Genomic DNA, 27949 nt, shown 5'->3' with positions numbered 1-27949 from the left:
CCATCCATCCACCCATCCATCCATCCATCCATCTGTCCATCCATCCATCTGTTCATCTGTCTATCCATCCATCCATTTACACAACCATCCATACAACTGTTCATCTGTCCATCCATCACACATCCCCCTGTCCATCCATCCTTAGAACTACTTACTAGGCACCTCCTGGATACCATGTCCTCTGAACTCCACAGTGGTCGCTACTCAGCTCTTCTGGTTTTTTTCAGCTTGTGGTTTTTTGGTGTCCACAATGACACCTAGGTCAAAAGTTCAGATCTTCCTCTCTCTTTGGTGGCACTTGGCACCTTCACATGCAAATGGTAGCTGGTGTCACTTCTGAGCTGTTGCCACAGTCAGTCCTCTTTGCTTCTCGCAGTGGTACGACCAGGATTCACTAGAGCAGTTTCCGTTCCCCCTGGGCTACGATAACAACATCACCGCTTTCCAGAAACTGCTGATTTTACGCTGCTTCCGAGTAGACCGGGTGTACCGGGCTGTGACTGACTATGTGACCCTCACCATGGGAGAAAAGTGAGTGCCCCTCCCCCACACTTACAGGCTCAGGGCTAGCCTGATCTAAGGAAACCTGGTCTGACCTCCTGTGTAAAGATGCAATACCCTAAACAAACATGGAGGGCCAAATTCGGGCAGAAAGGGAACCTTAAAAGTTTTCTAATATTTTAAATTATGAATTTGTGCATGTGTGAGAGTACAGGTACATGTGTGTGGGCACACGTTGTATGTATGATATATGCTTTGAGGCCAGAGCTCAACCTTGGGTGTCATTCCTCAGGAGCCATCCACTATGTTTCTTAATACAAGGTCTCACATTAGGACCAAGGATTAGCCCAGGCTGTCTCTGCCTCCTCAGCACTGGGATTCCAAATGTGCATACCCAGCTTTTTATGTGGGTGTTGGGGATTGAACTCGGGTCCTCATGTGCGTGAGGCAAAGACTTTACCAACTGGGCCCTTAATTTTAAGTGGCACATTCATTTTAAAGGGTATTAAAAACATTGCCAGTTCTTGTAAGTAGCATAAAAATGTTATAAGCTATTTTACAGCCTTGTGTTCAGTCTTCAAAGCTTTCGATGGATTTGTACTCACAACACAGCTCAGTAGGGAGCAGCCAGAGGCCAAGGGCTCAATAACTCAGCGTACCTGGTGCCTGCCATCTGGGATGGCGTGGCTCTCGCACTGAACCAAACAGAACGCATATCCTAAACTCACATGTGCCTTCACTTCTCTATGGTCAGCAGGCTGTGTGGGAGATGAGGAACAGGGGCCGGGAGGGCCATGGTGGCAACTGAAGACTTCAGGTCCTGTCCCTGGGGCAGCTGCCCTGAACTACTGCCAGCTGATGGTGGCAATGGGGTCCCTGAGCAACCTGGTCCTCTTATCTCTTTGGAAGAAACTCGAAATTCAAATTTGGAAAAAAAAATTACAATAGACTCTAGACATAAATTCCTTTCAAATAGATCATTACACGTGGAACGTTTTCTTAATTTTTATTAGTCCTTGATAATTAGGTATAAAACATTCAACCATATGCATTGTACCTAATTACATATGGAACCTCTCTTCCCGTTCCTCCGATATCTGCCCCTCCACTCCCATACCTCTTTGTGTTGTCTTTTTTTTTTTTTAAAGACCCACTGAGTTCCATTTGTGCCTCCCATGTCATCTTGGTCGTGTGGCCTTCCACTGTGGCCTTGGGAGAAAACTGATTCTTTTCCTTCCAGTGGTTATCCATTGCCAGTAGCTCCTTGGGTAGGGGTGAGGCTTTGTTCCCACCTCCCTGCCGGAACCTGTGGATAGACAGACCTGTCTGTGTGGAGTGCTAAGGGACCTACTGCGATTACTCTGCTAAATGATTACTCTGATTACTCTGCTAGTATTTAACCGAATCCTGATGATTTATTTCTATATGAGTATGGAAGGTTCTTTTGGCAGTAGGCGGTGCGCTACACAGAAATTCTGATCCATTTAAATGTGAAATCTCCTCCTCTTTATGCTGTCTTAGTCTGCTCTGTATCACTACAACCAAATACCCGATGCTGGGTGATGCAGAAAGAAAAGAGGTTTTAGTTGGGTTATGATTCTGGCGGCCACGGGCTGGCTGGATCACAGGCTGGTAGAAAGAGACAGAGCTTCATGCAGAAGAGGCCACTCATCTGAGGAGCCTTCCTTTATAATTACCTGATTGCGTGATAAGGACCCCAGACCGATGAGAAGTTCATTAATCCCTTCCAAGGGTGGTAACTTGGTGACCTGCTTCCAGGAGGCAAACCTACCGCCTCGGGATACCATCAGGTTGGGGTTCACATGTTTAGCACATGTATGTCTAGGGGACAAACTGAATCTAAGTTAGAGTTTAACTTACTAAAAGCCCTAAAGAAAGAGGCAGCGTGGGGCATGCCCATAGAACTGTTGATGTGTGATTTCTGGGTAAGGGCCTGAAACCTGTGCACAGAGGGTAGGTCAAAGCATCCAGCTCAATACCAACCTGCTGAAACTAGTATTATGTGGGGATAACATGAGGTTAGAGGGAGCCAGAGAGGTCCCTGCCACAGGGGAGAGGGCATCATCAGATTTCTGTGTGTAACAGGATTCACAAAAAGCCAGGACAAATATCTGAAGGGCTACGTGCAAGCCATAGTCAGAAGGTTCTGGATATGGGCTGAGGGGTAGGGTGAGGGGAGGGAGGGGCCCGGAGCCGTTCCACAGATGGTCTCACGTTCTTCCTTCCACCAGGTATGTGCAGCCCCCGATGATCAGTTTCGAAGCCATTTTTGAGCAGAGCACCCCCAATTCGCCCATCGTGTTTATCTTGAGCCCTGGCTCTGACCCTGCCAGTGACCTCATGAAGCTGGCTGAGCGGAGTGGCTTCGGGGGCACTCGCCTCAAGTTTCTTGCAATGGGTCAAGGTCAAGAAAAGGTAGCCTGTGGGTTCGACGTGAGCTGTGTCCAGGAGAGAGCTTCCTGGGTGGGGCGACAGCTTAGATCAAACAGTGTGACCCTGATGATAGCTTGATTGTGTTCTCCCTGCCCCCTGTGACCACCGAACTCTCTATCACAATGGCCTCACGAAGGTCAATGGTCTTAAGCGCCTGGTGTGTGGCTCAGGAACCCATTAGTGAGGCCAAACATGGGAATTTTTAGGGTGGTGCTTTGGAGGCCATTCTGTGCCATCTGCCAATTCATGTGACAGGGCACAGCACTCGGGAAAACTGAGGGTCAGAGGGAGCCGACTGCCAGCCCTGACTTTGTTGTGAAGTGTCTGTGAAGCTCTGGCAAACTCTTCCACCAGAGCACAGGGCAGGGCACCCCAGTCAGAATTCTTTCTTTCCAACCTCAGAACTGGAGGAAGCCATTTCCACGTACACACCACACAGACCTTAGTTAAAGCCTCTGGTGACTGAGAAAGCGCTGAGGGAGAAGCTGCTGTCTCTGCACCCAGGATGGGAGTGTGGACGACCTCTGAACTGAGGGTCCTTTGAGTCTGAATTCTATGGGCCTGTTCTGCTTCTTGGAGGGTGGGGCAGGACTCTTGCAGGCAGGCCTGCTCGGGTCTGAGGAAATTAAAGGTCTCGAGGCATGGAGGCTGGGGAGGCATGAGGCTCATTGTCCATGCCATGACTGGCCCTGAGGTCACAAGTGGTAGTAAGGTTGTCTCAAGATGGCTTCCACCTTAATTCCGGCCACCTTGGTCCTGGGATCCCTGGACCCTCTGGCTGCCTTGAAGCATGGAGTGGGCCTGGCTTCAGAATACTAGTCCGCCCCCACCCCCCAATACCACACCACCCTCCTCCTGCAGGTGGCGCTGCAGCTGCTGGAGACCGCAGTAGCTCGTGGACAGTGGCTGATGTTACAGAACTGCCACCTCCTGGTCAAGTGGCTGAAGGACCTAGAGAAGTCCCTGGAGAGGATCACCAAGCCGCATCCTGACTTCCGCCTGTGGCTCACCACGGACCCCACCAAGGGCTTCCCCATTGGGATCCTGCAGAAGTCCTTAAAGGTCTGCCTTGGGGCATCGACACAGATAGGCGACAACCCTGCTCCTGGTCACTGCTGTTGAGAGCCCTAGGGTGAAGGGGATACTCTATGTGCCCATCCCATTCTCCTTAAGTGCCTGTGGGACTTGGGTATGTCTGTTGTCTAGGTCTCCTGTCCCAGCTAGAGACATTCTGTGGGAGCAGGAGGCAGCCAAGGATACCCTCATGCAGACTATTTTCTGCCCTTCTGCAGGTGGTCACGGAACCACCTAACGGGCTGAAACTGAACATGCGGGCAACCTACTTCAAGATCTCCCATGACATGCTGGAGCAGTGTCCACACAGCGCCTTCAAGCCCCTGGTCTATGTGTTGGCCTTCTTCCACGCTGTGGTACAGGAGAGGAGGAAGTTTGGCAAGATCGGTTGGAACGTGTACTACGATTTCAATGAGTCTGACTTCCAGGTGAGCATGGCGGCTTGTGCAGCCAGTGTACCCCGAACTGGCTGCCTTCTGTACCTTCCTTCTGAGTTCACCACCAACAAGCTTTGGGCTGTGAATGGCTGTTAACCATAGCTGTCCCTCTTCTCTAAGGTCTGCATGGAAATCCTAAACACGTACCTAACAAAAGCTTTCCAGCAGCGTGACCCTCGCATCCCCTGGGGCAGCCTCAAGTACCTTATTGGAGAGGTAATGGTGCCTGAGTGCCTCATGAGGGCTGGGATCTGGGGTCGAGACACCCATCCTCTGAGCTCTTGGGACAGTCCTTGCTCCTGCCCCCGCCGCCCCTTACCACCCTAAGATCTCTGAAAAATACGTTTGCGTCCTCACTGTTCTTAGACAAATTCTATTCCCAGGGAGTTCGCTTGTGTGAATCTAGGGTCCCAGGAGCCCTGCTAATCTTCTCTGGGCAGTCCCCAGCTTGCCAGTGCACTGGGCACATCCAGGGAGCCTTGCGGTCTTTTGGGGGGATGGGTACCATGACTCTTGCAGAACTCATGGGAAAGCATCTAGATTTGGGAAGTTCTGTAATGTATAAGGACTGACACCTGGTGTCTTGGTTCTTGTCCGTGTCTGATCCATTTGAGGCCTCCTTTGGGCTGCTTCGTGCTTTGGCTCAGTTCTCAGGGAGTCTCAGACCACAGCCTGATTCTATAGATAAATCCACTGCTTGTCTCTCTGGCCCAGAAGGTTCTTTGAGAGGACAGGTTGGAGTTGGGCAGTGGTGGGGGCTGGAGCTGTAAGTTCATGTAAGGTTGTGGGTCCAGCTGGCTCTCACCCACTCTGACCTCAGGTCATGTACGGAGGCCGAGCCATCGACAGCTTTGACCGGCGCATCCTGACCACGTACATGGATGAGTACCTGGGAGACTTCATTTTCGATACTTTTCAACCGTTCCACTTCTTCCGGAACAAGGACGTTGACTATAAGATCCCCGTGGGTGACGTGAAGGATAAATTTGTTGGTGAGCTGTCCCAGGGTGAAGGAAGGTCTTTGAAAGATTACAGATTTTTTTATCTGCTTTGGCTATTAGCCATCCTCTCCTGATGATGGGACTTGTGGCCCAGTCAAGTGAGGCTGTCCTTTGGGCTCTGCCTCACGCCAGAGCTGTTCCTTAGCTGGAACCTCACCTGGAAGGGCAGGCAGCCCTGGGAAGGTCACTGAGCCCTATGCATGACAGACACAGTATATGGGGTCAGGCAAGGTAGAGTGGGACCTTTATTTTAAAACACATCAATAGTGGAATTACTTTGTTTCTGGGGACTGGGTAGAGGACTGGGGGCTGGTAAGTAGCAGGAACACATGCACTCTTCTCTTTCTCTGTAATTCTAGAAGCCATTGAGGCCCTCCCACTCGCCAACACGCCAGAAGTGTTTGGTCTCCATTCCAACGCCGAGATCGGCTATTACACACAGGCAGCTCGAGACATGTGGGGTCATCTTCTGGAGCTGCAGCCGCAGACGGGTATAGCTGCCAGGGAGCTCGGGAGCTTGACTGGGGGCAGGGGGTGCTACTGGTGGCTTCTCCAAGAATGAAGAAGCTCCCAAAGTCCCATCTTCTAGACAGCCAGTCTCAAAGTCCCTTAAAATGTCATCCTTCCAGGGGAATCCAGCAGCGGCGTCAGCCGTGATGACTACATTGGCCAGGTGGCCAAGGACATTGAGAACAAGATGCCTAAGATCTTCGACCTGGATCAGGTTCGGAAGCACCTGGGCTTGAACATCACACCCACCTCGGTGGTACTGCTGCAGGAGCTGGGGCGCTTTAACAAGCTTGTCATTCGCATGACCAAGTCTCTGGCTGAGCTCCAGAGGGTGAGCATGAGCCCGTGGGCATGGCGCTACCTCATGGAGAGGGGAGCCCCTGGCCCTCCATAGTCCTGCTGAGGACTCTCCATCCTGCCAACAGGCCTTGGCTGGGGAAGTCGGCATGAGCAGTGAGTTAGACGACGTAGCCCGGTCGCTCTTCCTCGGGCACATCCCTCACATCTGGAGGAAGCTTGCCCCCGACACCCTGAAGACTCTGGGTAACTGGATGATCTACTTCCTGCGGCGGTTCAGCCAGTACACACTGTGGGTGAGTGCTGGGGCCCCTGTGGGATCTGTCTCTGGACACCTACCTGCACCCGTTTTCCCAGTGCTGACCCCTGTGAATGGGTACTGGGTGTACTAGGAATAGCCTCAGTGGCTACGTCTGTGCCGGTATGGCTTTGGGAGTCTGACTTGCTATGCTCCTGTGGTGATTTCTTCCGAGTATGTCTTGGCATTTGTTCTAGCTCATTCTTTTTAAGGTCTTTCTCCTTCCTCCTGCGGGTGGCCATTCAGGTGACTATGTATCTGTGTGCTACAAAGGGTGCAGTGATCACCATCCATGAATGCAGTCTGTGTGGATGGCTAGAACATACGTGCGTTTGATTTAATTAATTGTGAGATAGCCTCTAACGCTGTAGCCCAGGCTGGCCTTGAACTGGTAACAATCCTGCCTCAGTCTCCCAAGTGTTGCGATTACAGGTGTGAGCTAGTCTTGTCTGTGAGTACTCTGGAAAGTCGAAGCCATATTACTCGGGGATCATGCTTGTTCTCTTCCTCAAATCTTTGTGGTCTCTGAGTTTGGGGCCTTTGCTTGCTAATGGAACATCTAACTGGTTTGCCCTGCATTTCTTTCATGAAGGTGGAAGATGTTTCATATGCTTAAAGACATTTTGTATTTTCTGTGAACCATCATTTGTGTCTGTTTCCTTTTGGAAAAGATTCCATCTTTTTATATTGATTTTTTTAAAAAAATGTAGTGTGTGTGTGAGTGTGTGTGTGTGTGTGAGTGTGTGTGTGTGTTTCATATATGGAGGTCAGAAGACGACTTTTGAGAATTGGTCCTTGCATTCTGCCTTAATTGAGTCAGGGTTCCCTGTTCATTGATGCACACTGCAGGCTTCTGGCCATCCTCCTGTCTGTCTCCCATCTCACTGTAGGGGGCGCTATTTTTACAGATGGTTGCCAGCACACGCAGCATTACATAGTTTCTAGGGATCACCAAACCCAGGTCCTCAGACTTGTGTGTCTCTTTAACCATCTCCCCACTAACCTTTGGTGATGTACAGACTCTTCCCTGCCAGGAACCATTTGGATATGATGATGATGGTGTGTGTGTGTGTGTGTGTGTGTGTGTGTGTGTGTTTTGATAGAAGGGCTTTAAGTTTGTGTGCAGTCAAGTCTTTTCTTTGGAGGCTTCTGGGCTTTGTAACTCTCTACTTGTGAAAATGGTAGGAGGTTTGACCTGGTACCTTTACAGGTGTGTGCAGATGTGTATAGAGTCCATACATGAACCCTGAGTGTCATTCCTCATGAGTCGTGACTGTTGAGACTGAGTTTCTCATTAGGACACGGGGCTCACTGATTTTGCTGGCTGGTCAGGGCACACCAAAGATCTGTCTCTGCTGCCTTAGCCCTGGGGTTCCAAGGCTATGCAACCACACCTGAATGTTTTCAGTGTGGGTTCTGAGGAGCAAATTCAGCTCCCCACATTTGTGTGGCAAATACTTTATAATGACCTTGGTATCTCCCTAAATTGTTGGTCCACCTGGCGTTTGGTGGTCGGCTGTTTTCCCAGGAGGAAGCAAACTGATCTAATACCAACAGTTGTCACTGTGAGAAATCAGGTATTTTATCAGCTTTGAACCTGGTGTCGCAGCCCAACCCCCCACACCTCGCTTACTTTCCAGGTCACAGAGAGCGAGCCCAGTGTGATGTGGCTCTCAGGGCTGCACATCCCAGAGTCCTATCTCACAGCTCTGGTACAGGCCACATGCCGGAGGAATGGCTGGCCGCTGGACCGGTCCACCTTGTTTACACAAGTGACCAAGTTCCAGGACGCTGATGAAGTAAATGAACGTGCAGGGCAAGGTATAGTAAATGCTGCGCATCTTGCTCTCCGTTTGGAGCTTCCATCCCAGAATCATGCCCAAATCAAAGTGCCATGTGGATTAGGCCTTGCTCAAGCAGGGCTGTTGCCTACAGTGATTTCTGTGGTGTCTCTGAGAGCAAGAGTTTCTCATGGGAGACTAGCAGTCATGGGGTGGGTGGATGGCAGGGAGGCCTGACTAGGTTCACCCAGCTAGTTGGCTTCCTGGGTCAAGTGAGTTTTCAAAGAGATCTCTGAATGGCTTCCCTGTGATCCCCAAGGGGTAGGAGTGTGGGAGCCAGAGAGGCAGAGAGCACATAGGCTAGCTGGCCTGGAGCCTGTCAGACATGCCCAACCCTTTGACATTGTGACAGGACACTATCAGTTACAAAGTTCCCATCTGAGAACTGCACAATCTGTTTAAGCACATCCTCTCCTGAAGCCCAACCAGGCAGTCGTTAGAGGAAAGGGATCCAACGATAGGTAAAAGTCAGAGACAGCTGCAGACACCAAACTGTACATCTGTTACCAATGTGTGGGGAGCCTAGGTCCAGCCCCTGTATACTCTTTGGTGAGTGGTTCAGTCTCTGTGAACTCCCACGGGCCCAGGTTAATGACCTCTCTGGCTCTCCCAGGGAGACTGGGTAATGGAGGGAAGGATTTGTAAAGGTAGGAGTAGGAGGAGAGGAGGGAGGGGGGACTTTTGATCAGGATGGAAAGCGAATAATTGGAAAAAGAATCATGAAAAAAAACTCACTGTTTTAAGAAGGTCTGCTTTAAGCTTTGTGTTGGACTGGAGTCATCCCTATCCTCTGCCCACGAGACATGGCTGTTAGAACGTGCTGACTGCAGCCCCTCCAGGAGCACCGTGACTATGCACATTCTAGCAGAAAACTCAGTTTCCCTGGCGAGAGCCCACAGGAGCGCAAAGAACAGAAGCTCCTTTAATGGCTGTGTAAGGAGAGTGGATTAATGAGCAAGTCTCAGGGAGCCTCAGGTCCTACTGGGGAGCATCCAGCCACCATTCTGGTTGGGGGCAGGTGGATAGCTTTTACCTTTGGTGAGAGCGCTCGATCCTAACCACTAGACCACGGGGAAGTGTTGGTGCTCTTGGCATAGGGGTTTCTGCACGGCAGAGCTCACATTCCTCTTTGGCTCAGAGGACGCTGTATGCTTGCTCTGAGCTGTGTGCCCTGAAGCCAGAGTCCAGGACAAGAGGTGCCCTTGTGGACCCCACTTCCTTGGAGCCTTTTGTCTCCTGTCTATTCTTTTACTTGGGAAGCAGGGCAGGGTTCTGGGGTTCAGTGGTCTTTGCACTCGTCCTCTGTGCACACCAGAGAGGAGCAGCCACACAGCAGGACACAGATGCATTCTCTCTTGTCACACCCAGGGTGCTTTGTTTCTGGGCTCTACCTGGAAGGTGCTGACTGGGACATAGACAGGGGATGTCTTGTCAAGAGCAAGCCCAAGGTGCTGGTTGTGGACCTGCCCATCCTGAAGATCATCCCCATCGAAGGTCACCGCCTGAAGCTACAGGTGACAGTTTTAAGCTGGGGAACTCTTGGAGGCATGGTTAAGCTATGGGGCCAGTTCAGGGGAAACTGGTGTACATGCATGTGGGTATCTACCATCCACAGGGGTCAAGTCCAAGCTCAGAGCCTGTGGCAGAGACCCAGGCAAACTAGGAGGTTTTGGACACACTAATTGGGTTAGAAAGTGGCTTCATTCAGTGTGGACAGCAGGTGCCTTCTACTTTGCCTGGCCAGGGTCCATCTTTGATGAGCTGTCTGTGGACTTCTCCAGCCTTCCATAGTACTCACATGCAAGGCCACAGCTGCTGCATATAAAGAGTGCTCAGGCTAAGCCCCCTCTGGTCATGAGCCTCCAATCCCGAGGGTCTGTCACCAGCCTCTCCCTTGCAGAACACCTTCCGGACCCCTGTCTACACCACCTCCATGAGGAGAAATGCCATGGGAGTTGGCTTAGTGTTCGAAGCTGACCTCTTTACAGCCAAACACATCTCACACTGGGTGCTCCAGGGGGTGTGCCTCACCCTGAACTCAGATTAGCCCCAGCGTGTGGAGGACTCAGAGGGCAGGCCACAGAGGTGCTGGTGCTTCCTAAGAATGGGAGACTGGATTTTGGGGGTGGGGATGGGGTTTCCCTAGGGGCCAGGAGGGGTGGTGGTGAAAGGTGTTTGATGCTGCTTTTCCTTGCATTTGAAATCAGCCAACTAAATGAATGTATTTTTCCATTAAATGAACCTAATTTTGCAGTGGGTTTGTGTGTTTTGTTTTTCGCTTTTGTAAGAGACCAGGTTTCATTCTCTACTTCCCTAGCACCGGGGTCACAAACCTGAACCACCACATCTAGTTTTTATTTTTAAGATTTTATTTCTGTGTATGTGAGAGCCTGCCTGAATATAGGTGCACCACGTGTAAGGTGGTCCCTGGAGTCACAGCTAATTGTAAGCCACCACATGGGGGCTGCAATTGGCCGCAGTTTCTCAAGCTTCTCTTCTAGAGAACTCTGGACAGAGCACACGCCAGAGCAAGTTTTAAGGCAAGTGCATTCTCTCGTCCTTCCTGCTAAGGCCCTGGTGTGGGGTTCCACCTCCGTCTGCTCCAGCACATGCCCCCTTTCTGGCAAGAGCACAGAAGGCTCAAGCGTTCTGTTCCTTCCCGAGCTCCAAACCTCTTCTCTGCCAGGGCCTGTGTGTGGCTTCAGGACAAATGGCCACTCACTCTTTCACTGTGAGACTGGCCAGCTGGAGACAGGGAGGCAGTGCGGAGCCTGGGCAGGAGCCGCAACCATCTGAGCGACAGCTCTGGCAGCAAATGCTCCCGCCTCACCTGCTTAGTCCTTCCTCCCTATCTCCTCCTCCACAGTCCCCCCTCACCTGCTTAGTCCTCCCCACCTGCTTAGTCCTCCCCGCCTCCTCTTCCTCCACAGTCCCCCCTCACCTGCTTAGTCCTCCCCACCTCCTCTACAGTCCCCCCTCACCTGCTTAGTCCTCCCCACCTCCTCCTCCAGAGTCCCCCGGTGCTTCAAAAAGACGCAGAGGAAAAGGAGGGCGGGTTTAGAAAATAACATTTGTTGGATCCTGAACATTTGGATGAAACTAACAAAAAAATTATGAACACACAATCAGGTTGGGGAGACATCAGGGTTGAGGTCATCTTGCTAAGATCATGAGACACAGCTGCGTGGTAAAGGGACTATGCAAGGCAGGAGTCTCCAGGAGGGAGCAGAGGCCGTGCTCTGCTCTCACAGGCTGCCCTGGATCTGGGGAGGGAGAGCTCCTTATTTTGCTTTGACTTCAGGCGATTCTGATTCTGTGTGGCATAGTGACTCAGCCATGGCCGCATCTAGGAGTGCGCTGAGATCTCGTGGCGTGGGGCTGGAAGCAAGCTATCGGCATGCAGACGTTGGCCACAGTGCCAGTAAATATCTTCAGCAGGGACACCATTGTAGCATTGTGTCACTATGGAGCCAGGAGCCAGGCTTCGACAGGAGGAGACATTTGGCATGGGTAGGCGAGGAAGACGCGGGCAAGGTTCCCTGTGGCGCTCACAGTGCGTGGATGACTGCGGTGGCAGGCCGCAGGCTTCACACAGTTCGGTCTGTCCCTGAGTGCTTTCGCACCACCTTCCCTGTGTTCACCTGGTCCACGGCCCTCGTCTCTCCCTCAGGCTGGCCGTGATGGATGCGGTGAGCCACCCCAACATGCGTCTTGTGTGGCTTGTCTCGGGCTGGACTATGCTGCCCACTGGCGCCACGGTCGGAGACAATGGGGGGGATGACAAGAGGCCGTTCCTTGAGCTGGACCTCAGCAGACTCCCGGGCCAGCAGGAATGGGGTGGGGTCGGGCATGGCATCCACAGGCTCCCGGAGGAGGAGTTTGCGGCTCTCGGCTCCAAACCTGTAGACCTCCTCAAACTCGGGGTGCAGCGGGGCTGACAGACTCTTCTTCATGCGGCGTCGGGGCGTCTCGGGCAGCTTGTCCTTGGGTGGTGTGGGCTTGTAGCTGGCCAGTGCAGGGCTGCCCGCCGGGCTGGCATCTGAGGTGCCACTGGAGCTCAGCAACTTCTTCTTGGCTGCATGTAGCTGTGAGGTGAGGTAGGCCACGGTGCTGGCGCGCTGCTCCAGCTCGCCCGACAGCATGCTCAGCTTGTGGCTCTTCACTTTCAGCTCCTCCAGGTACTTCTTCTCTCTCTCCCGGACCGTGTTCTCCAGCACAGCGATGGCGGCATTCTTCTGCTCCAGCTCTTGCAGCAGCTTGCGGTTTTCCTCCTCTTTGGCCTTCAGCTGGGCTTCCAGCTCTTCACAGCGCCTCTTGAGCTCCGTCGTCCTGGAAGAGCCGTCCCCTGCAGGAACAATCAGGGGCCAGGTCAGAGTCTAGTGCAGGACGGAGATGCTCACGGCCTGTGTGGAGGGCCCTGACGAGAAGCCCTATGGTAGGCGGGGTGCAGGATGGCCTGCAGGCCCTGCTCCCACTAAAGGCGGATCAGGGGGTCTCTGAGGCCCCTCCCAGCTCCTGGTTCCCTGGCTTACTGCGTAAAAGAACGTCTCCAGAATCTGAAGGTGCTGAAGTTAAAACAGCTTGAGCGTCAGCTGGAGTCAGCGTCTCTGGAGTGCCAGCTCTACAAGTGAAGGGCATCAGACATGTCCCTCAGGCCTAGACCCTGCTCTTCTGCCACTTTTCTTCTCCCAGTTGCCCCAAACTACAACTTTCCCTCTATGCTTCCTCGCTGGCAGCCTACTTTCCTCTCTGACCTGTCTGGCCCCACGTCTCACTGTACTACCACCTCTCTCAGGCCTGCTTCCCTCTTCCTCCCTTGGCCTAACAACCTGCCAGTCTGACAGTCCATCTGTTCACGCCTTCTGCACCCACAAGAACCCTGATCCTCCTTGTTTTTTCTGGGTTGTGATCACTAGAGTTGATTTAACTCCAGATCTGTGCACCCAAAATCTGCAGATAGCCCTGTGGGTGCTGGGAGCATACCGTACCTCTCGAATCTTGTGGTTCCCAAGCCTGCTGTGTCTTGGCATTCCCCTCCGACATAAGCCGGCAGCCTCAGACACTCAAGGACAAGTGTACAGTGCAGGCTCACTGCAGGTGAACAGAGACCTCTGTGTGTGTGTGTGTGTGTGTGTATAGAGAGAGACTGAATCAGCAAATGGTAGCACTAGAAATGATGCAGTATTATATCTGAGTATTATATATGAGTCTTGTGGTTTTAACAAAAACAAAACATCAAAACAAAAACAAAACCAACCCCTGCAGTAATATACTCGCTTCTGAAGTAGAATGTGGAACCCCTCGCAGCAGTCAGCACTACCTACAAGCACGGCAGGTCTACAATCTCAGACCTTTGACTGCATCCCAGACACAGACACTCTGTGTCCTCAGGGAGTACTAAGAGGGAGGGTGGCCCTGAGACAGTAAAGCAGACTGCTTGGTGCTGGTGAAGGACACAGTCCTTGACAGTCACTGTTCAGAGCCATACCAGACATTATCAGAGCACATGCAATCCGGGGCTCCTCAGTAAGGTAGGTGCTCTTTCAACCTCCCGTCCCTACGAGGCTTGGGCAAACACTGTCCTGCCCTGAAAATGGCCTAGCAAACCTCCTGCAGACTTGGCCCGGATCTGGCAGGTACTACTTGGGAGGCTCTGGTACCCCTGGTCCTCTACACATATCTCTAGAAACTTCTCATGTTCCATTATGGAGCAGGACTGCTTGAGCCTGTGTGTGTCACTGGGTACTCAGGTGTGTAGACCCCAGGCCTCTCCTGACTGCAGGCATCACGGCCTTCAGGGGAGAGACTCGGAATTCTTTCTAACCTGCCTTCCGAGCTGGTGTCTAATGTGCACTGAACTGAGTGACAGCTTCACTCCAGGGAAGTGTACATGGCCCCATAAAACCCACCCAGAGGTTTTCCAAACAGCTCCCTCTGCTGAGACAGCACCTGATACACCTTTGACAAAAGCCATTTGCTACTGAGTGTGTCCTAAAAGGGTGCTGAGGGGGCTTGAGAACTGGTGTAGGCTAGTCATGGCAAAAGCAGGTGGTGTGCGGCTCTGGTTCCTATGGTATGGGCAGCTCCTCTGGGGTGTGTGTGTGTGTGTGTGTGTGTGTGCGTGTGTATACACAAGCATGAGGAGAGGGTGGGTGGGGATGGTATTGACCTTAGAGACTTTTGCGGACAGGCTCCTGCTCCAAGGGCCCTCTGCACTCACCCAGACAAACCATGACAGGTGTGCCCAGGGGATGGGCCAGAGTAACAATTGCTCAGTGACACTGAGACATCGACAAGGACTGGACTCTCACAGGGCACACACTTAGTTAGGGAAAGGTCTCCCCCAGACACATGGTCTCCATCCTCAAAGCCAGCCCTGTGTTAAGGAACATGGCTTTTTCACAGGCTCAGAGCTCCTGGAAGACCTTGTCTCTGTCATTTTTCTGGCTGCCATTGTTTTGGCCCCCTGATGGGTCTCACTAGGGAAGTGTATCTAGGCTGCAGTCCAGATACGCTCTGGGCCATGAATGAGGGCCACTGCCCTCCCTATAATGGAGCACATGGCTCCAGAGTTTAGCACAGACTTGGCCCAAAAGCCATGTAGGGCTTTCTGCCTCGTTCTCAATTTTTTCCTTTCTGGCTCGAGTCACTTTGAAGTTTATTTCTAGATCATGGAAGGATATACATTCACGGTAGAAAAGTTAGAAAATTCTGGAAAAACATAATAGACATTCTAGGCAATGGGAAGTGAAAAAGCCATGCACCACTCCAGCCTATGGTGACTTTGGGCTCTAAACTCCCTTGTCTTTGCTCAGGGCAACCAGTGTCATTGCAGAAAGGACCCCAAGCATGTGACCAGAGGGAATAGATTACGAAGAAAACAAGATGCGACCACATCTGGGGAGGAGTTCTTACCTGTCAGTTCGAAACTTTTGAGTGTCAGCTCATATGTTAGATCTACAAAGGAAACAGGACACATTGATTATCCAGGTGCACTTCCCGTCAGGTCTAAAAACAAGCACCAAATCCCAGTGAGTGAGTTACCCTGTAGAAGCAGGGGTGGCAGCTCCAGGGATCAATGTAAGAAACACTAGAGGTCAAGGTTCCTATCAAGGCTTGGGGGAGGATGTGTGCCTTATCTTCCCTGACTGTACCCCAACAGTACAAAGTCAGTGAGCAGCTGCCTCACGAACTGCAGACTGCACTGTGGCCGAGTACCGCAGGCACCTGCTGATCTAGGGCAAGGCTGGCAGCTGTGTGCTCAGTGCTTCCCCGACACTGTGTGGAGTGTTGTCACTCGCGGGTGTGGGGGCCACAAAGGATTAATCATGTGGACATGTCAGCCTGGGGAGTGGCCTGGTGCAGCAGCTGACCCAACTCCACATCCTCACAGTGGTTCTGCCTCAGCAGGCATCAGGCTCTACCCACCTGTGCAGTGCTGCTGCAGCCGCCGGATCTCAGCGTGGAGCCCCTTGAGTGTGCTGGCATGCTCCCGCTGGAGGAAGAGCAGGTTCTTCTGCGCACTGTGCAGCTGGTTCTCCAGGTTTGTGGCTGCCATGCTGACATCCAGGTGACCTGTAGGAAACATAAAACTCTGGTCACTGTTTAGAGCACGAGGGTTGAGAGGAGGTGGGGCTTCGGGTACATATCACAGAAATGTGTGGGGAGCAGGTGAGGTCCTGGGGCCCCAGGAAGCTCTTCTGATTGCTGAGGTGCAGGCCCGTAACTCATCTCTCACATGTCAGATCTATGTGAGAACCAGCTGAGGGCAGGAGTGGCACCCAACACAGGACACCAGGCGCTTCTCGTTCTTGGAAAGGAAGCAGGTCCGAGGTGGATGGAAGAGTCAGTAGGTATAGGGCAGGGTTTCTTCAAATTCACGACCCTCAATTCTAGGTGCTACCTTCCCATGTGTCCTGACTTATGTGACTGGCCCTACCCGCAACTCTAACAAGTAATGTGAAGTCAAGACACCTGGCACAGCACTGAGAAACACTTAGGACAGAATGCTGACCAGTCTCTACAGCTCCCAGCGCCTTTCCCAGAGGCCATGTTGGAGAGCCCTCCTTGCAGAAGTCCCAGTGCTCAAGGGCTGCCAGCGTGTCCATGCCAACTGCTCAGTGTGTGTTTGTGGGGCGACAGCACAGCCGCTGCTATCACTTCAGGAGGAGTGTTCAGCACTAAGAACTGTTCCCATTGGGACTTCACTCGTACCATCAGCTGAGGCAGCTGGGCTCTACCCAGCTCTGCCTGCAGGAGAGCTGAGAAACACACAGACGGAAACAGAAAATAACTGAGGGGCTAAGTAGACATCCTAGCAGAAACAGGTGACAGAAACAGGACATCTGAGTTAGGGAGAAAGGTCAAGACAAAGACTGGCAGGAATATTTGGTCGGGGGGTGGGGGGCAGAAGCTGGTGAGCTGTACCTACAGAAGCCACTAGCTAAGTCACCCTCAGCAACCAGCTGCAGGCAAAGTAAGCCTGCAACTCTTAAGACCCCAATACTATATGCCATGTGCATGGCCTTGGAAGGGGGCCCTGGCCATAACAGAGGAGCCACTCATCCAATGCAAAGTGAGGGTGACATGTGAAGAGCAGCCCCTGGGCCTGCACTCTCCTTCACATGGCAGCCTGGCTACTATTTCTTTCACTCAAGCTATTCTTGCTCAACCTGACTAACATGAAGTCTGGGACCTCCCATGGTGTTTGGGAGGCAAGAGTCCTGACAAGATGCCTTAACCTGCAAAGTCTCAAGGCCATTCTTAATGTCCTGTCTGGCCTGTGCCATCTTCCTTTCACATGGGTAGATTGCTTCTTCTTTCCCTTCCTCTTCTTTCACAGTAGCTGGGGAGGTTTGGGGGGGGGGAGGGTTAGGGTCCCATTGTTCTGCCCAGCCTGAGTCTGCTCCTACCACTCTCCCTGGCCTCTCTGGAGCCCCAGTGCAGCTGTAGTGCAGCTTCCCTCACAGCCTATCCGTGTCTTCTAATGGCAGTCAGCCTTCTGCACCCCGCTCTAGCTGCCTTCCCAGGATCCCTGAGGTCTCCACCTAAGCTCTGCTGCTTTTCAAGCCTAACCTCAGATAAGGCCGTATGCCTCCCACTCCTAGACACTGTCCTAGAGAACTGTCAGAAATGGGTTTATGAGCATGTGTCTCTTACCTTTATCCTTGCACAGCCTGTTCCTGCCTCAACCTAAGCCCAGCCCACGAGGTAGCCTGCACCTACGAGACCATGGTAAACACCAATGGTGACCTACAAGCACCAAGGCCCATGCTGGCAGGGGCTTCCTCCTCCAGTCTATAATTCACATGTCACCATGCCCAGAGAAACTATGTACTATAATAGGCTAAACTTTAAGACATCGTGTGCAGCTCCAATATCTACACAGGGAGCCAGATCTATATTGCTTTTATGATCTATACTGGGCCCCTCTGTGGCCACCCTGTCCTAACCCCTGTGTGGTAGATAAGTTTTATTTGAAATTCACTTAAGTACAGTTTAAGGAAGTGCTCCCATTTGGACTGCCTTGGACTCAGTGTTTGAACCTAACTCTGGACTCAGGAATTCCCTGTGGTCTTCCTGTTGCAGTTCTTACCCTAGAGCAAAGCCAGGTATACAAGGAGTGCAATGCACCACCACCTGGGAGGCTTGCAGGGTCTTGAGCATATGGCTGTACTCTGACAACAGGAGACGCCCCATGGTAGTCATGGTAGACTGTCTATGTCCTCTTATGTCCCTCCTCTGGGATTCTCTTAAGAGGCACAAAGAGGAGATCCACCTGTACAGACAGGTCTATGTGGCAGTGTGGGACCATGAAGGGTAGCCTGGCTGAGCAAAGGCTAGAAGCCCCTGAAGGAACGGTAGGTGCTTTGCCTGTTCCTGGGCACCAGGCCCCTGTCACTAGGCATAGCATCCCATAGATTTGTGGTCATCAGTCATGTAAGGGCAACACCAAAAGCCCCTCCACACATAGAGGACATGACCTGTGGTCACGTAGGCTTAAGACAGGTCTCCATTTTAATGAGGTACCTAAAGGCCTGGAGGGCTTAGCCAATAAGCTTTCCTTCCCAGACATCCTCTCTGCAAAAGGTATTTAACCTCAAGCCCACCCTGAGAAGTGGGGTATGGTTTTACACATCTGCTTTCCACCATGACAATAAATGCCTTAAAACCATGGATTGTCTCTCATCATTGGGACCCACTGTGGGGAGCCACAGAGAAGAACTTAGCCTATAGAGCTGCCGTCTAAGCTCCTGGAGAAGGCCTCTCTGCACTCCCAGTCACACCACCACCAGCTCAAGCCAAGGACTCTCCCCAAAGGACCAGCCTGATCCCCCCTTCCTCCCCCGCACCCCCCCCACCCCAGCCCAGATCCAGCTCATGGGCCCAGATTCTGTTCTCAGATCTTCCAAGACTTCCAGTGGCGCCTGGGTGTCCAAGAGCCTGAGAACCCCACAGTTTCAGCCTCATTGCAAGCCCTTGCAAGCCTGGGGACCCCTGAGCCAGCTCTGGCGGTCCTGCACCTCAGACTGCACTTCCCCACTCCCAGAGCGGTGTCCTGAGCCTTCCCTACGGCCCAACACCCATCCTGTGACAGCAACACAGTCAACTCCTGTGTCCCACCTCCCCAAGCGGCCATGCCCTGTGGGAGAGCAAACACAGGACTTATAACCCTACAGAGCATGCGCACATGGGGCTGAACTGTATCTAGATGGCTAAGTGACATTTTCACCAGCTGGACAGTGCTACTGGATCCCTGGGGGAAAGGGCTGCATAGCTTAAGACAATGATAATACTGTTCTCCTGAGCTACTTATACCAGGCCATTATTAGAGATGCTGTGCAGGACATGGAGCTTGTCCCCAAGCAACTTGAGGAGTCGGACATAAGGGGAAGAGTACACTGCTGGGTCTAGAATTGGTTGGTGTAATGGACTGAGTCATCTTGGGTTTTCTGCAGATGACTAATGGGTCCCAGGCTACCTCCTCTGAGCATCCTGTTGATAGATACTGCCCTTCTGTGTGGTAAAGGTACCACCCTGATCACAGCTCTCAACTGTGGCCTTTGCCCCAGGGTGATCCAAATGTTTCTGCGCCTTGCTGAGAGTTATCAGTAATTTCAGTTCTTTGCTCAAGGACAGGCAGCAGGGGCTGGGCACCAGTTGCAGGTAGGGTTCCAAGCTACTTGTCATTACCAGGGCCTGGCCCAATCCCAGTGATTGCACACAGACCTGTGGTCTTTCTCTCTAGACAGCTGCGGCAGTGGGAATGGGTGTCCCTTAACAAGGTTACCCTGACTGACTGGAGGGGTGAGGCATTCAGACACTTGCTGCGGTTAGTGCACCACAGAACATCATTAGTTCACCCTGTCCCCTCTGCATTCAGCAAACACATCAGGGAAAGTCATTGTGGTTCAGAGGGTCAGAGAGACCCAGCTGAGGTAGCTCACAGGGAACTTCGCCACCATTCCTGGGGATGATGGTACTGATGAAGACCTTGGTAGCTGAGGACCCTGACCAGCATCAACAGCCTGTCTTATCCTGACTCCCAGGTGCTGGTGAGGGCACTAAGCTCTTCCTTAGGAGCACTTCAGCACCAACACTCTGTCATCTGCTCTGACAGCCCTCTTTGCAGGACAAAGGGATGTGCTCACCAAAACAATAAGCCAAGAAATGTACCTGAACCTGGCAGTTATCCTCAGCCTCAGGGTTTGCAACAATAACCTTCAGGGCTGGGCAGATGTACATTTACACAGGAAGGCAAATGCTGTATATACATCCAACCTCTGAAGCAGTGACATCACGTGCACACAGACGAAGCAAACCTGATAACACCTGAGCTCCAGGAGGGTGGATGGACGGCAGTTCTGGAGGGCAGATACAATGTCTAGCCGGAGCGGACAATCACGACCCAGCTTTCTAGGCCCCACCAGCACCTTTGCAAAGCAAGGCTGTTTCAGAAAAGCTATCAGGAATCTCACCCTGAGTATGTGTCCTCGTACCCTGGATGGGCTAAGAGCCTGATTTGGACTCATCCTCTTTGTCCCACAGCCAGGCTGACAGCGGCCCTGGGGACTGACTCAGCACAAGGTGTCCTGGGTCAAAAGTAGTGCTCTGCTCAGCCATAAGCTGCCAGACACCATCTGGTTATGTTTACGGGGGTGGTAGGACCCACAGCCAGGTCCAGATATTCCCCTTTCCAAAATGGATCCTTAGACAGCACTCCTTCCGTGCACACACTCAACTGGTCTCCATTTTCATGCCAAGCATCTGATACTCTGGCCAGGCTGCCCCTTCCCCAGCCTTATCCCCTCAGGTTCCCAGTATGCTCTCCTGATCATCACAATATCCTCTGCCTCTCTTCTGCCACACCCTGTAACACAGGGGCCTTTGCACACCCTGTAACCCCGCTGTCTGGACCACTCTGGGCAACCCCGCTTCTGCCCTCTTTCTTCCTTCTCCAAAGAACTCATGCATTTTTTACGTATGTATTTCAGATCATTTTATCCTGCTCTGCCATGGGGATGAGTAGAAAGGCTGCTCCTAAGTTGCCACACATTAATCAAAAAGCACTGTGGCAGCATTGATCTGAACATGACCTCATCCCATAAAGTCTCAACAGCCTGGGAGATATTTTAAAGCAGCTACATTTTTAGCAGACGAAGAGAAATGAGTATCTTGGGGTGGGAGTGTTTCTCAGCCTGGTTCACAAAGCCAAGGGGGTAGCGATTTCAGAACGTGAGAACTCAGAATGTGAGAACGGTGCCTAGTGGTGACTGAGGACTGGTTAGAGCCGAGCTATTCTTGACTCTACTCATTAATTAGTTATGGCTCATTCACAGTGGGTTCTCTCTCCAGGAAGGGTGGATATATTGTCTCCCCTACTTTTCAGTAGGACCTATCTTAATGGGTACTACACAGCATCTCAGTGTTATGGCTTAAGAACCACCAGAGCTTTTTGTAGGAACTTTCTGTACTGTTCTGGAGCTCCGAAGCTTATGTATGCCCATCAGGGAAAAGAATGGTCAGGAAGGAAGGTACAACAGGGATTTCTAGGTGGATGTGTGGGCTCAGATGACACCAGGGAGAAAGTCTCCAACTAGTTGGCCAGCAAACTGTCTCCACATGAAGAACTTCAGACCCAAAAAAGATCTGCGGAACACAGTGAGATCAAAAAGGACAAGGGGGACAAATTTGAGAGGGGTGGGACTGAGTCTAGGGTGGAAGTGAGGACATACAGCTAGGACCTGATCTTTGCCACAGCCTCCTCAGTACTAAGTGCACTGGCTTTGGTGCCTGGCATACACTAAATGGTTGATGAAAGTCTATGACCTACTGCTATGTAAATACTGGTTCACGGTTCTACAAATTTACTTCTGAGCTGTTTACTTGCTTGCACAGAATATTTCGTGAACACATAAGAATGAGCTAGGAAATTCTAGTTGCTTCCAAAGAAAACATAAAAGTACAGAGACATACTTCTTAGCAGCCTTCACACTCCATCTCCATTGGAGAGGGGCTAATCTAAGGAAGCCAATAAAGATGGACAGCTGAGCAGGCAGACCTACTTCTTCCTCTGAACCAATCTATAGTACTCTACCAATGGCTAAAAATAGTCTGAGGCTAGCTAAGTAGCCATGCTCCCCTAGGTCTGCTTTATATCCTGAAGGGAGGCTGTTGAGATGGCTCAGCAGTTAAAAAGTGTCTACTGCTAAGTCTGACAACCTGAGTTCCATCCCTAAAACTGGTACGGTGAAAAGAAAGAACTGACTCCTGCAAGTTGTCCTTTGACCTTCACATGCATGCTGTAGTATGTATGCACATGTGGCACAATGACACGTGTGTACCCCCCAATTTTTAAAATGCAACTTTATCATTTATGAAGATAACACAGACACAACTCTGAATTCACAGTAACCTAGATGAATGAACCGCTGTAAGCTATGGGAACCTCCTGTTCCTGCCCGTACAGGCACTTGAGAAATTCAGTGAGCAAGTCATCTGAAAACCCCAAAGAGCTAGGGCTGCAAGAAAATGAGCATCGGCTGCAGGAAAGCAAGCATTTGACAAGATTCCAGAAATATCTTGTCAAAGAGGGACAAAGTTATAGCACTAAATACTGAAAGCAGAGACACAATTAATTTTTTAAAGAGACAGAAGGTCATCTTAAAGAATTAGGGTGATCTGGCCTGGAGAAATGGCTCAGGGGTAAATAGCACTTGTTCTTGCAGAAGACCAGGGTTCAGTTCCTGACATCCAAATGGTGGCTCACAATTGCCTCCCCATGGGATTCAATACCCTTTTCTGACTTTCTCTGGCACCAGGCAGCCACATAGTTCACAGACATACATGCAGGCAAAACATTCATACACATGAAATTAACCTTACCTAAAGAACTGGAATAGGTTTTTAGTTTTGTTCTTTAAATTTTTTCACACATATGTTTTACCTATGTATATATGGCTATATACATACATCTCAATAGCCTCCCTTCAGGATATAAAGCAGACCTAGTGGAGCCCGGCTACTTAGTCTCAGGCTATTTTTAGCCATTGGTAGGGTACTATAGATTGGTTCAGGGGAAGAAGTAAAAGTTCTACTGTCTGTGGGCTTGTAGGTCTGCCTGCTCAGCTGTCCACCACGTGTGTGCCTGGCACCCTCAAAAGTCAGAAGGCAGCTTTGGATCACTTGGAACTGGATTGCCACAAAGTGCTGGGAATCAAACCTGGGTCATATGCAAATGCAACACGGGCTCTATCTAAACTACTGAGCCATCTCTCCAGCCTCCAGCCCAGGTTTTTTTTTGTTTTTGTTTTTGTTTTTTTTAAAAAAAACCAGGTGTCATGAGTCTGAGCTGCAGCCCTGTGTAACCCAACAGGACAAAAGGAAACGTTCAGCTACAAGATCAAGCAGAATGGCTGGGCTACTGTGTCAGAGCAATAAACAAGCTAATTCTGGAGTCTACCAAACTGAAAACTTTATGTAATGATGTCTTACAGGTGCTCACTCTACCTACACAGTAGACATTTTCTTAGATATGTTTCAAAAAGCCAACAGAAGAAAGAAACCAACCAACCTCTCACTTTTACACAACACCCACCATACAAAGGACTCTGAGTGCTTGGTAAGGAGGGCTCAGGGATCATGGCACAGCTGCACTGTGGAAAGATGAAAAATTAACGTCATATGCCTGTGATGGGTTAAGCTGACGAGCTCGTGTTCAACGCTGGATCAGCAATGTGACATTTTGAATGTGTAAGTCAAAGGCAACTGTGCTTCATGACAACATGTCCAAGGACGTACACAAGAGTATTAGAGCATTATTTTCTAGATAGTGGATTATGGATGATTTTTCATTTCTTAAAAATTTCAGGTTGAAGAGATGGCTCAGCAGTTAAGAGCATTGGTTGCTCTTCCACAGTATCTGGGTTCAATTCACAGCTCCCACATGGTGGCTCACAAATGTCTGTAATTCTCATTATGGGGGATCTGACACCCTCAGCTGGCCTACATGGGCACTGCCCACTTGTGCTAAACAGACATTCATGCAATCAAAACATCCATACACATAAAATCAAAGTAAATATTTTTTCATTCCATTTCAGTATTCCCAAACATCACTTTATAGTCAGAAGAAATGATAAAGTGGTCTCTCCTGAGAAAGACATTACTAAACACCACTAAGGAGGAGACAGTGTGTTCCCCTAACATCATGTCAGAGGATCCTGGATGGCTAGAACTGTCATTACTTCACCCAAGCAGACAAGAGTTCATTGGAAGCAAGTTTTACAACAACCACACTTTAGTGCCCCCAAGACAGGCAGAGAATGACAAGAGCCCCTGGGTGCCTCCTCTAGCCACATGCTCTACCTTCCTGTATCCTGATGACATTATCCGTCATAAAACACAAGTCCATCAATAATTCTCCAGCCACTGACATCCATTTCCTTCCAAAAGAGTGCACAGCCTGATGTTAGGGCTGTAAAGATGTGATCAGAAGCTGGTAATTAGGGCCTGGAAACCTGATATACAGCCTGTCTGGGAAGCCTGTGGTCATAAGAGGCATGCATTATGGACGTATTCCTATGGTCCTCTGATTCTGGTTAGCTCACACTTTCAGAGCTGCTATTTAAAACCACTCTTGGCACTCACATTTGGATAAGGGGTGGTCCTTGTAGTGACAATTTTGGACTTTTGGTTTATTTAAAAAAACACACACACAAATATAAGTGTTTTTGTTTTAATCTCAGGTGTGGGATCTGAGGCTGCTTTGCAGCAGCTGTAATTTGCATCCTGTTCTAGCAGTGGCATGGTGTGTCAGCTGCACATAGATAGGTTCTGCGACTGTATAACATTTGGAAGTCTGGGACTCTTTTCAGAAGGTATATAAATGCTAGGCCCCTGGGAGGCTGGGGAGGTGGTTGGTGGTTGTTCAGGGGGATTAGATGTGATTTGTTACTAGTCGGGCTCAAAGAAAAAACAAAAGGAAAGAAATGAGATTCAGGGATCTTTGTTTCTCTCTCTCCTCTCTATCCTTTCTGTCCTATCTAGTGATAGGGGGTGAAACTGGGGAGATAAAAGGTGAGGAAAAGAACCTACAAAGTAGAAAGGGTGACTATAAGTGGTGCCTCAAAAATTATGTATAAAAATGGGAAATCTGATTTCAAATCCCAGAGAGGAAATAGCAAGAAATGAAGGAATGATATATTTTTTTAAGAGGCTAGCAAAAGATTTTATTAGGCTGCTACTCCTGGGATATCCCCCGCTTTGCTCCCAGACCTGATTTTCTGTGTTTCTGTTTTCTCTTTAGTATATTCTGTTTCAAAAAAAAGTTTGGAAAAATGGCTACACACTTGGAAAATTTTTGGTTGGAAATGGAGAGGCCTGAAATCGGAAACAAAAGGGGTCACTCTGTTCTCTCTTTTCTGAAAGGGTTGCAGAGTTGGTGAGGCAACTAGACAGGCTGTGGGTGAAAATGGACAATCTTGGAACGTGAAGGGCACAGGAAAGAGAGAACACAAAGGCTCAGTCGCAGTGAGTGAGAGAGCAGGAGTTTCTCAGAGAAGGAAAGAGGAAAAAAAAACTGAGCTGGATGGCAGTTGGATCAGAGAAAAGCTGAAAAAGTAGGACAATCTGATGAAACAGCTTGTTTCTAGAGAAAGGTTTAATCTCAAACCAACCACCAGAGTGGGAGAGGCAGCCTGTTATGAGATCACCACCAGCTTTCCCAGTGGTTGTACAGCATATGCCTCCTAATGGTATGGAACAAGGTTATAAGGAGATAGGATGGTATCCTATAGAAATGATAGATCTAAGAGCCTATAGAAATGATAGATCTAAGGCATTCTTTTTTTGTTTGTTTGTTTTGTTTTGCTTTTGTTTTTTTTCGAGACAGGGTTTCTCTGTGTAGCCCTGGCTGTCCTGGAACTCACTCTGTAGACCAGGCTGGTCTTGAACTCAGAAATCGGCCTGCCTCTGCCTCCCAAGTGTTGGGATTAAAGGCGTGTGCCACCACCACCCGGCGATCTTAGGCATTTTAAAAATGCCATGATTTCATATGGGATACACTCACCTTATGTGAAACAAATTCGAAAAAACTGGGCTAGGCAAAATAGAATTATTCCTCAAGACTGGAAGGGATCGGTGACAGCTATACTAGAGTAGAGGCTGGTCCGCAGCTGCAATGGTTAATGTGATGGAGAGAAGCTGCTGCAAATACTGAACAGCGAAACAGAGCATGGGGAATGAATATAGTAAAAGAGCAGTTGCTGGCTGAAGGGCAGTACTCTGATAGACAAGAACAGATTCAATTTGATGACGCTACTACAGAATAACGTCACTTAATGGCTTTCAGAGCTTGAGACAAAGTTGAAGAGCCCAAGGGAAAAAGTCCACCTCATTTGTAAAGATTATGCATGGCTCTGGAGAAGCCTTCAGAGTTTTTGTTTGTTTGTTTGTTTGTTTGTTTTAACAAAGATTAGTCTCAGCAGTGAACAAAGCCTCATCAGGCCTCGATGCAAGCCAAGTGTTGATAGAGACCTTGGCTTCTGAAAATTTGAATACCAAATGTAAAACAGTTATCAGACCATTAACAGCACCAGCAGTGTCTATGGACAAATGGATACGGGCTATGACCAATATTGGTTCTAATGTGTACCACGCTATAGGTCAAGCTATAGCTAGAGGTCTCTGATATCAAAATGCCTGGTGCTTCAATTGTGGGAAATATGGTCATTTGCAAAGAGACTGTGACCAAACCAAAAGCCTCAGAATCTCAAAATGCCTAGTGCCTTAACTTAGAGAAATATAGCATTTAGTTCTGGAAAAACTTTCAAACGGCAATGATTTTCCTAAGTCTTAAACAGAAAGAACACCTAGGCTTCCTGAGGTATGTATTTAATAAGGCAAAGGCTGCCACTGGGTTCAGGAATGTGGATTAAAAAGAGATATTCAAGGTAATTTCTTAAGCATGGGAAAACGGCTGGGGCCTGGCTCAGGGTCCTTGCAGCAACAGTATGAACTGTTTCAGCCAAGGAGTAACATACAGACTGAAAAACCTTCACTTGGCATTGGAGATGTAATACATGCCACTGCAGGATAAAGACTAGACCTGAGCAGGAGAGGTCCTTTGAAAACCTTGGCCACTGACCTGAAAAGCACTTCCTTCACTGAAAATATCTCTGATTTACTACAGCACACAGTACAATTCATGGCTTAAAACACAAGGGGGAAATGCAGCGACAATCTTGGAATTTTGGTTTCTTTAAAAAAGACAGAAATATTGTAAGAAAGTGTTTTCATTTTAATCCCAGGTATGGGGATATGGGGCTGCTTCGAAGTAGCAGACACAGCAGCTATGATTTGCCTCATACTCTAGAAAAGGCGCGGTTTTGCCAGCTGTTTCTGCCAACGGTGTGATGTTTGGAAGTCTGGGGACTTTTCAGAGGGTATAGAGGTATATGAATGCTAGGGCTCTGGTGGTGGGTGACTGTTCAGAGGGGTTGGATGTGGTCTGATAGTAGTCACGCTTAAAGAACAAATAAAAGGAAAGACATTAGATTCAGGAATCTCTATATCTCTCCCCTCTATCCTCCTTTCTTCCCTATCTAGTAATAGGGGTGAAACTAGAGGGATAAAGGGTGGGAAAAAGAAGAACCCAGAAAGTAACAAAAGACCAGTTACAGGTCCCTCTGGATGCACAGTCTCCTCAAGAAAACAGGTCTGGAATGCAGGTAGATGATGCCTCTCTAACTGGACTGTGTAAGCCAGAAGAGGTCAGTGCCCAAGCTCTCTATCACGAGGTGCCTGCTGGAGTAACTAGGCCTTGAGGAACCTGAGGCAGAGTTTTCCCTGGGAGGTAGGAGCCCCAGACCCCAGAGAAATCAACCCAGCACTTCTACCATACGGAGAACTTCCTAGACACAAGTGGCTGCTGGGACAGCAGTGGCCAAGAGCATGTAAGACAGTGGCCCTGCCTAGACCCTTCTGCTACCTCTCTCTCTCTCTCTCTCTCTCTCTCTCTCTCTCTCTCTCTCTCTC

At 50.0% G+C, this 27949-nt stretch overlaps 2 protein-coding genes across 2 annotated transcripts in view; one reads left to right on the top strand and one right to left on the bottom strand.

The window, feature by feature from the left end:
- Positions 1-10671, top strand: part of Dnah10 (dynein axonemal heavy chain 10) — a 113865-nt gene extending 103194 nt beyond the window's left edge. The window contains exons 68-79 of the mRNA XM_028766046.1: positions 377-531; positions 2754-2937; positions 3817-4017; positions 4248-4457; positions 4587-4682; positions 5287-5458; positions 5827-5958; positions 6097-6308; positions 6403-6570; positions 8213-8393; positions 9782-9927; positions 10314-10671. Of these exons, the coding sequence (XP_028621879.1) occupies positions 377-531; positions 2754-2937; positions 3817-4017; positions 4248-4457; positions 4587-4682; positions 5287-5458; positions 5827-5958; positions 6097-6308; positions 6403-6570; positions 8213-8393; positions 9782-9927; positions 10314-10460 (2004 nt within the window). The 3' untranslated portion in view covers positions 10461-10671. The remainder of the gene's footprint in view (positions 1-376; positions 532-2753; positions 2938-3816; positions 4018-4247; positions 4458-4586; positions 4683-5286; positions 5459-5826; positions 5959-6096; positions 6309-6402; positions 6571-8212; positions 8394-9781; positions 9928-10313) is intronic.
- A 793-nt stretch (positions 10672-11464) lies between these two features.
- On the bottom strand, positions 11465-15984 carry Ccdc92 (coiled-coil domain containing 92). Its single transcript, XM_028766047.1, has 3 exons — positions 15842-15984; positions 15329-15370; positions 11465-12758 (listed from the first exon to the last, which is right to left on the bottom strand). Exons 1-3 carry the CDS (start codon positions 15969-15971, stop codon positions 12001-12003), a joined length of 930 nt encoding a protein of 309 aa, XP_028621880.1. The 5' UTR covers positions 15972-15984; the 3' UTR covers positions 11465-12000.
- Positions 15985-27949: the final 11965 nt, after the last annotated feature.

This window comes from Grammomys surdaster, unplaced genomic scaffold (assembly GCF_004785775.1).
Source record: "Grammomys surdaster isolate TR1022 unplaced genomic scaffold, NIH_TR_1.0 166, whole genome shotgun sequence".
Taxonomy (NCBI): Eukaryota; Metazoa; Chordata; class Mammalia; order Rodentia; family Muridae; genus Grammomys; species Grammomys surdaster.
Note: the sequence above shows the minus strand (reverse complement) of the source record. Positions and strands in the feature narration are given on the sequence as shown.

Excerpts from the sequence above, each read along its gene's own strand:
- Ccdc92 (XM_028766047.1), bottom strand. The coding sequence starts at position 15,971 with ATGGCAGCCACAAACCTGGAGAACCAGCTGCACAGTGCGCAGAAGAAC. Across the intron at positions 15,371-15,841 it reads GCTGCAGCAGCACTGCACAG|ATCTAACATATGAGCTGACA; the intron begins GTGGGTAGAGCC and ends TTTCCTTTGTAG. Across the intron at positions 12,759-15,328 it reads CAAAAGTTTCGAACTGACAG|GGGACGGCTCTTCCAGGACG; the intron begins GTAAGAACTCCT and ends TTGTTCCTGCAG.